General features: G+C 32.0%; 1 protein-coding gene across 1 annotated transcript in view; it reads left to right on the top strand.

Moving 5' to 3' along the window:
* The window catches only part of LOC119576976 (RWD domain-containing protein 1-like), a 5,941-nt gene extending 1,283 nt beyond the window's left edge, over positions 1-4,658 (top strand). Inside the window, exons 2-5 of the mRNA XM_037924644.1 lie at positions 1,523-1,737; positions 1,904-2,047; positions 2,501-2,690; positions 4,006-4,658. Coding sequence (XP_037780572.1) covers positions 1,523-1,737; positions 1,904-2,047; positions 2,501-2,690; positions 4,006-4,121 — 665 coding nt within the window. The 3' untranslated portion in view covers positions 4,122-4,658. The remainder of the gene's footprint in view (positions 1-1,522; positions 1,738-1,903; positions 2,048-2,500; positions 2,691-4,005) is intronic.
* Positions 4,659-10,000: the final 5,342 nt, after the last annotated feature.

Genomic DNA, 10,000 nt, shown 5'->3' with positions numbered 1-10,000 from the left:
TCCTTGTTATTATTATCATTGTCATAATAATTATTCATAATATTACTACAATTGCCATCCCTTGTCATTATTATCAAGACTATCATCATCATTATTATTAACATTCTAGTTGTTGTTAACATCATCTAAAGCCATTCCACACACAACTCTTTGGGCAAGTATCCACCAATCACAGCCATCTTTGAGTTTACCCATCTCTCAGACTTAAGTGAATAGACTATAGTAGATTTAGTTATGTGAAATTAGACAGTTTCTCAAACTAGACTTTACTTGACATTATTTTGAACCCACTTAGCTATCATCATTAAAAGCCTCTGCTATAGTCTGGGGCAGTTGCAGCATGCAACAATTTTTGCATGAGGTGACTGTAATATGAATAGAAAATTCTAATTTGGAAGTGGCTTCTTGTATATTATTATATTGGTTGTGTTCTTTTCAGATCCTCTCGCAACTAATTCCAATGTGATAGTAGCATATTTTTAAACAATCACATTGACCTTGTGCCATCTATCCTCAGACAAAGGCCAGAAAACTTTCACCATGTATAATGTGATAAAGTAGAGCTGGAACTTGTTTCCTACTTGATGAAAATTTGTTTGGAATCTCAGCAAGCTCTTAATTGAGGTTTGTTGGCCTTTGCTGGAACATTGACAGGCTGTAAAACTATTGTATCCATTATTATTTGTGTATGTTACTACTCATTTGGTCAGCAATACAGCCTAAGGAATTGAGAAATATATTATTTCTATTGCCCTGTTTATCTGTGGTATTTCAGTGGCAAATATTAGATAAAGAAAGTAGTTAGTATTATATATATAAACCAACCATATATCATGTTACATTTCATGCAGCTAATCAAAATATCTGTTTCATTTATCATGAGATATATGCACCAAAATCCCTTGAATACTTATATCCACTGGAAGTGATCCAGTTTCTAGTCAATTAAGGAACTAGCTGGAGTTTTACCTTGCCAGAATATATATATATATATAATGACTGACATCCAGGTAGTGTACTTTCAAGTTATATCCTCTTTGTAACTTGTACCTCAGTGTCAACACTTAGGACTGAGGTTTTGGTAGGAGATTTGTTATCAGCATTGTGTTGACACTCTTTGTGGTTCAGACTGTTTTTCAAGGCCCACTCAACAGTTTGCATTAGCATAATCTGACGAAACAAACAGTAATGCAGCAACTAAAGGAAGATTCAGCCTAAGTTCACCTGGTGCTCCCAAGCGTTAGCTCTGTCTTTCAGTACTTACTGAGGTGAAGACAATGTTTGCTGGTGGGTGTTGGGGGGCAGATCCTCCCATCAATCCCCATCATTTTTGAATGAATTTTGTGTATATACTGTACAGAATAAACCTGTTTATTATGGATAACCAATTGTACTTTTTCATCTTTTTCAGGTATGAAGATGTAAAGATTACTTTATAAAAGGTACCAGTAACAGGAAAATATTAAACTAAAAAATATGGATGGAATTAGAGCCACTGATGACTTCCTTTTTTATTTTACAGTAATTGATATAGAACCAAGGCACAAGTTCAGAATTACTGTCAAATCCGAAGGCTCTGATCCATATGATGAGATTCAGACGTTACCAGCAACTATTATCCTCAACTTTGAATACACTCCAACGTATCCAGATGAACCCCCAGTCATGGAAGTCACAGCTGTTGAAAACATAGAAGAGGAAGAGCTGGATGATTTAAGAACGAAACTTAACGAGCAGGTACTTTGTTGATGCATTTCTTGATTATGTCTTGAACACTGGCCAGAATATCTTGGTTAATGGGGTCAAGATGATTGTTGTAAGTTTTCCCTATATATTAGAATTATAGAAAAGAGCATTGTGTCTATTATTCCTACTTTTTCAAAATTAAAAATTATATTTACAGTGTGAGGAGAACCTGGGGATGGTTATGGTGTTCACGCTTGTCTCATACTCATTGGAGTGGCTCACCACACACATGGAAGGCATTGCTCTCAGCACCAAAGAAGAATTGGATCGCAAGAAGAAAGAGCAGGAAGAGATAGATCGGGTGAGCGGGGCATACTAATCTTGAGAACCATCTCTCTTTGTAGCAGAATCTTTATTTGTTCATATTTTCCACTTAAGATATGTTAAATGTAGTTGGATATTTAGTGATTTGCTAATTGTTTGAGAATGCATTTAGATGTTTTTTTACAGGACGTAGCTATGTAAATTTTAGCTGAATATTTTATGAGCTGCTAATATAAGCTCATTCTGCATAAGACTTTTTCTTTGGTTGTGGTGATAATTTTTTTTATTATTTGATTTCTTTATTTTTCTGTCCGAGGTTCAACAATATGCCTTTATTCATTTGGCAAAACGAGAAAAAAGTATTGATAGAGTTGGTTATTCATATTAGAAGAAATCATATTAAGGACTATTGTACCCTACAAGGACAATATTAGTATTAAATACATTAATCTTTATGACCATGGTGAGTTATATACCTTTATCCTCACAGAAAAAGTTTGAAGGTACCAGAGTGACTGTAGAAACGTTTCTTGCTTGGAAAGCGAAGTTTGATACGGAGATGCAAGCACTCCGATCTGAGAAAGACAGGGAGGATGAGAAGAACAAAAAACCAACGGGTAGAGAGCTCTTCATGAAGGACGTCACTTTGAATGAGTCGGATCTTAGCTTCCTTGGTGAAGGTTAGTGCCTTGCAAATGATACATATTTTTTTTCTGTTTATACTGTCTTTTATCACATGCATGGTGTTATTGGTAAAGTATTGCTCTTTAAGCCTAATCAGTGACAGGTGCCTTATAATTATTCTGTACAGATTAGAAGCCAATATTTTCCCTTGTGCTCATATTAAATCCTCTTTTTGATTGAACTTGATCCCTTTAGAAATGCCTGGACTTACCATACAGCCATTTTAAGTTAAAGACATTATTGACCTATTTTGACCTTCATGTACCATCTACCAGCTAGGTAGTACTTTCAAGTTTGAAATTTGTCCTCCACTTGCTATTCCTCTTCTTGTACTCGTCAGAAAAGGAGATCTGAGAGATAGAAATTATCATTAGAACATTTTAAACACTACTCGTGGTTTTGTGATCAGTACTGTTAAAGGTAGTTTTAGGGCTAGTTTCCTGCAGTAATTAGTGTTTTTTCTTATATAGATTTATAAGTGTATGACAGGTTTCAAATCTTAAGAGCACTATTAGTAGTTCCAGTTTCTGCCATCCATTCAGGCCCAATCACGATTTTTACATTTCTGCATGAATTTGAAGCTTTCTGCAACTCCTCCCAGACAAAGACAATAGCAGCCATCTTCATTTTATTTAATTTCTGTCTTGATATTGTGCTGTAGAAGATCTGTGCTATTAGACTATTTTTATTGATAAATGGAAAAGAATATGTTCATGCAAATATTTATAACATGATACATAGAAAGTTTATCCTTGAATTATTGTAGTCTTCTTTGAATATTTATTATATTTATGTAAAGTAATCTAATATGTATGAGGATGCTTGTGTGATTTCTGGGACCCAACATGCAAACAGTGTAGGAAGTCTTGCGGATGAGGCTTTCTAATAAGGCAGTACTTCTACTTATGAAATGTACAAAACTCCTTGTTTGGTGCCTTGTTTACAGGAGAGAGGTGGTTGGCAGAAAAAGTGCTGGCATTCATAGTTTTCAGATTGATTTGCATATATGCCAGGCAGATTTTACTCCTTTTTTATTTTTCACTATGGAATATTGTGATTTTGAATATTAAATGTTATTTTCTCTTCCTGCTGTAGTTGTCATATTTAACATTGTTATTATTATTTTATGTGTATATTTTCAGAGCTCATACAGTTGTTTCTAAACTGCAAACTATTTTATGCTTGGTAAATTATCTTCTTTTTCCTCACTTTCTTCAATATTATTTCTTTCTCATTTCTCTCTATCTTTAATTTATTTCTTTTGCTGCTACTAATGTTTGTCTCTTTTCACTGAACTTTGTTTTTTTCCAGGAGAAGGTGAGGTGACTGTTGATGAGAGTTTATTCCAAGACCTGGATGACTTAGACCTCGAGGATGAAGATGACGAGGATTATGTTCCAGGAGCGGATGATGACATATCTGATTAGAAACTTTAAATAAATATCATTTCATTATCATATCTTTTTTTTCTCTCTCACTCTCGTGGTTTCCCATCATGAATTTGTTTTAGTCATGGATACTGGCTCATGAATTTTTTTTTTTTCTTTCTTTCTTTCTTTTTTTTATACATCCGTTTTTGCAGAAGATGTCTCTTCAAATGTAATGTTTGTTTGTGTTTCTTATTAGCTAAAATTAGCCCTCTTATTTATTTGGAAAAGTTGTTTTGATAATGCATTTGTAAATAAAACATTTAACAAAAATGGAGATTACTTCAGTTGTTTCAGAGGTTATTTAGTTGGGGAGTGTCACCGAAATTATTATCTTTGTTTATTTGTTTTACATACAGAATTAGATCATGCAAATAGACAGTTGCTTATAAAGACCATTTTTTTATTTTTGTTTCATTCACCATGATTGTTATTTTTATACAGTTTAAACCATTTGTATCAAGTTGTTTTTACTTAGATTTCATCAATAGAGGAGTCAGTATGATGCATTAGCCCTCAATAAAATGTTAAATCTGTTAGATTATAGTTGTGATTTTTCCTTCGATATTGAAACGAAACTGAACCGTGATTCAGTGAATAACACATAAAAGTAGATTCTCTTGTATGAAGATAAGCCAAAAGTATTTATATTTAATCTACAAATGGTTTGAAATTACTTACTGGCTTTCAACCTCATCAGGTGGGGCAACACACAAAATTAACAAAGATAACGAGGGGGAATGATAGCTACACCATTGACAATTATTAACAAAAGTAAAATTTCTTTACAATAAACAATAGTTAATTGACATAATTTATCAAGTTAACTGGTTAGAGCTTCAAATTGCAGATCTATTGTGACAGTGGTAATTAAGGCTCAGCTCTGCATATGTTGTTATTATTTTTTTATTGTCTTTTTTCACCAAATAGGGAGAGTTTGTTAAAAGTACTCTGAACTATATAGCCAGCATAGATATTTATATTTTATTAATTAATTGGTACTGCTCGTCAGAATTTCTGTTACTGTTGTTGTTGTTCTTAGTATTAATATCATCATCATCATTATCATTATCATTTTCATCATCAATATCATTATTATTATTGTTAATATTATAATTATCATTATCAGTTTCATTAATTATTATTATTGTTATTATTATTATTATTATTATTATTATTATTATTATTATTATTACTATTATTATTATTATTATTATTATTATTATTATTATTATTATTATTATTATTATTATTATTATTATTATTATTATTATTATTATTACTTATTATTATTATTATTATTATTATTATTATTATTATTATTATTACTATTACTATTATTAGTTATTATTATTTTCATTAACATTATTATTATTATTATTATTATCTAATTTCCATCTACAATTTTCCTCCAAATGAATTTTTTATTTGTTTTGTGATATAGGAATACACAACTGAATTCTATAAAACTGCATTCAGAATTCCTCTTGACACTTTATTTTGGGATTGCAGTGAGATGTATCATGAAACACAAACAACACAAATATGTAGGGATACTCACAAACTTGACCTTCTATAGACTACATTATTCTGCTATGTCTCTAATACATTTACCCATTGACATCAGGTATGTGCACTGTCCACTGTAATTTTGTTTTTTCAGTTTTATTTAAACATACATTGGTGTAGCTTGGTGATGCAGATTTTTCAACAACCACCAGGCTGCCAATTGAGGCTTTCAAATAATGTCCATACATATATAGCTAAAATATAGAAGTGACTTGTCAAGGAACCTAACCTGCTGGGCCCCCAGGTGTCTAGAAAAAACAATGTACATGTAGAATGGTTCACAAGTGCTTAGCTGCCAAATAGAGAGTTATTTGATCTAGCAGATACCACCTATTTACTTCATTCCTTAAATTTCTTGAGGAAAAAAAAAAAATATTTAAATTTATAATACAATTATTTTCACTATAAATATCATTAGTTTTATATTATTAATTACTAGAATAAAAGTCTAGACTTTTCTTTCAAAAAAAATCAAGAAATAGGGTAAACAAATAAGATCAGGCAAGCTTAACCCTTTCCCAACGGGTAGTATTCATAGTGGCCCGGGCCCCGCTGCCGGGGGCTTATATCGTGACCCTAGCATGCGCGACCGCTCATGCCAAATACCAGCATCCCTTGCTGTTTCTTCATAATACTACGAGCATATGTTGTATTTTCAGTTATCATTATTTTCTAGTCTCTATTTGCCATATTTCCTGATAAATCAAGACTGAAGGATATTTTTTTGTTATAGAGACTCCATAGTTGATGATTATTCACTCTATAGTCTGAATAAAATAAGCAGTGTGTGGCATCATGGAGTTGAAATTGTAGGTTTGTTGTATTTATTTATTTATTTTTTTTTTTTTTTGTATAGTAAAAATTAGAAAGTGTTAAAAACAACTTAATCACATTTTCAGTGGCAGGAAAATAATATTTTGCCATGATTGTAACAAAAAAAACTTATGGTATGTCCATACATACACCATGGCATGTACATACATGCCCCCGGCAGGTAGTCCAGCCATGCCATGGCATGTACGTACCCGTCGGCAAAGGGTTAACAGCTGATTCCTTTGTGACAAAGTACATGTAGAGCCATGTATATGTAATCAAAACTAATGAACTGAAATGACAGTGGACATGTCATGGATACATTCCTTCCCAAAAAGGTAATTTTGCTTCTTGTATACCACTTGTAACACATTATGCATAAATCCATTAACTCTTATTATGTAAGTGTATGAACTACTTACAGCTGCATTTTTTTTATTTATAACATGTAAAATATTTTTTTTTTTTGTTAACCACAAACATACATCCAGTAACTGAGATTTTAAGTATCTGTATACACTGAATTTACTATATCCACTAACAGTCCTATTTTCTAGTCTTTTTTACATATACCAAGAGTACTTCAGATTTTGCAATTATTCAAGCAGTTGTGTATGAGCAATATAGAAAACAACACGGAGGTCTGTATTTCATTTAATGTCAGTGACCATGTAGAAATGTAATATAAACTATACATTCAGTACATGATAACACAACAGCAGTTATAGAGATAAGAAATTGAAAGTTAGGAAATTGTGACTGTGAAATAATACTTACTGCAAAGCAATGAAAATCAAATGTACACCATAATGTCTCATACTACATATGAAATAACATGGCCATACACGAGGAAAGACTTAAAATACTCAGATTTACTATGCAAATACTTTGATCCACAATTAAAGTAGTCAGTGTTGTTTGTTCCATAATGATATGGGAAATATTCTGTTCAAAATAAAGTGAAGGTAACAAACAGGTATGTTATAAAATGAGCAAAGAAAATCTAAATAATTGGATGTGCAGCAGCAAGAACATGTTGCAATGGTACATATGTAAAAGACAAGCTTAGAATTTGATTGTCAGTGTAATTTTTTTTCTTATATTGATTCTAAAACTTGGTAAAATGGTACTCAGGGAAATTAATGGGCAAAGTGAATCAACATTGCAAGAAGGCATTTATTTTAAATATACTAACCCTGTGTCACTGGGTGTGGTGTGTACATACATGTTGTGTCCACTGTAATTTTAGTTTATTAATGATATTTGCACATGGGTGGCTCCACAAATGCTTAACCCAACCACCTGTCTGTCAGTAGGCCCTAGTGACCAATCCTGATTTCCCCATTCCTTGAATTGGTGGGGAAATGTTTTTCTGTTTAATACAATTTAGATCAATACTGTTATTATTTTATTGATGTTATGATTCTCAAATAGTTATTAAAATCTGGGTAACATTTAAAACAATGAAATAATGCAAAAGGCACTTTCAAGGAAAAGCATAAACAGGTGAGATAGGTATAATTGATTCCTTGGTGACTAAGCACTAAGAGCCATCTATATGTAAATACAATAAATAAACTTGTATTACAGTGGGCATGGCATGTACTCTTGCCTATGTGCTGATAGGGTTAATCACCAAGAAGCTAATTACTAGTCCTATCTATCTCATCTGTTTACTCTTTTCCTTGATTTTTAGAAATATTTAAACAAATTTATTGCTATTAGTATTGTTAATAATTATCAATATTATTAGCATTAGCATTTTTTCTAATATCATCAAGGAAAGTGGAAATCAGGTGAACTCATGTATGTGTGACTGAGCACTTGTGGAGCCATCTGTGTTTAAAGACAATTCACCAAACAAAACAGTGGATGTTACATGTTCCTGGCATCAATATGTGTGTGTGCGTGTGCGTGTGCGTGTGCGTGTGCGTGTGCGTGTGCGTGCGCGTGTGCGTGTGTGTGCATGCATGCATGCGTGTGTGTGTTTGCTTGCACATTGTGTACATGTATCTGTGAGTGCATGCATGTGCATAGATGAATAGGTATACTGATAACTCTTTTGTATTTATTTCTATGTGAAATGCCATTATGATGCATTGGATAAAGATAACAATTCCACATTAAATATATTTTTCACACTCAGGCAATCATAGTTATGAAACTCAAGTAAAACACCACTCTCCACAATTATACTACCAGTTTACAATATTAACCTATTCTTCAAAGGAATTTTTACTTTATGGCTAGTTTTTTTGTTTTTTTTCAAGAATTGACACTGATGATATATATCTTGCAAAACTCTATTGTTGCTACACAATAAGTAGGGCTGTAACTACAGACAGCACTATATAATGATCATGTTATCAGTTAGGAAGAATAAAATGGGTAGAATATATACTCTACCTTAATAATTCATTCTAATGTACCAATTTTTTTTTTTTTTTAGTTATAATAATAAAGCTTTGTAAATGAATTGGTCATACTACTGGAATGACACAGTTCTTACAACTGTAGGATATATCTACCTAACTTTGAACTGACCCCTGGTATTTAAAAGGCTACACCTGAATTTATAAAACATCCATGTATATTGGATGAATAATAAGGCAGATGTTTTGTACCACATCTACTACTACTACTACTACTACTACTACTACTACTACTACTACTACTACTACTACTATTAATACTACAATTACTACTACAACTTTAAATAGTACAGCTAATAATAATAATAACACTAATGCTACTGCTTTCTATATGTCTACAGTTCTTAACTATTAATATTGTCATTATCATTGTTATCACTTATTTTTTCTAATTACATAATAACAAAAATTCAGTGATAATCAAAGTAACAAACAAAGATAATGCTGAATACTTTTAAAAATGCAATTGTGGCAAGTTCAATCTTTGCTTACAGAAATTTATTGGGTTACCATGTGTGGAATATATTTCCAAAGCTATCATATATGAACTTAGAAAATACAGGGATGTTATAAAAACAGTCATCTGATCTTACAAAAGGAGATACTTATTATTAGTGAGTTTTTACAGCAATTTTCTTCATATAAGAAGTTCTGGAATAAATGAAATAGATTTTTCGAGGCACTCAGAAAAACTCTGACACCTATCAACTTTCAAAAAGTCCGGGTCTTGTATAAAGTTATGAGAAGCTAGTGGTATTAGTCTTTCAATATATACATATGCTGTTTAATTTTTTATTGTGATTCAATGAGTTTGATAAAGTCACTGACTTAAAAGTAATGGAAACTTTATAGTGATACAATTAACGTTTATTTACCATGCTTTATAATATCTTCCCATCAACATAATGTTTAGTTTAAGCCAATGATCGTAATTTGAACACTCTTCTATCTGCACATAGTGTCATTTTTTCTGGAAATGTTGTTTCTGGAAGTACACAAAGAGGTGAAGAGACTTTAGACATTTGCTCCCTCCCCATTGGCAACGTCACAGGCAGGTGCCACTTT

The sequence above is a fragment of the Penaeus monodon genome, chromosome 9 (assembly GCF_015228065.2).
Source record: "Penaeus monodon isolate SGIC_2016 chromosome 9, NSTDA_Pmon_1, whole genome shotgun sequence".
NCBI lineage: Eukaryota > Metazoa > Arthropoda > Malacostraca > Decapoda > Penaeidae > Penaeus > Penaeus monodon.
Note: the sequence above shows the minus strand (reverse complement) of the source record. Positions and strands in the feature narration are given on the sequence as shown.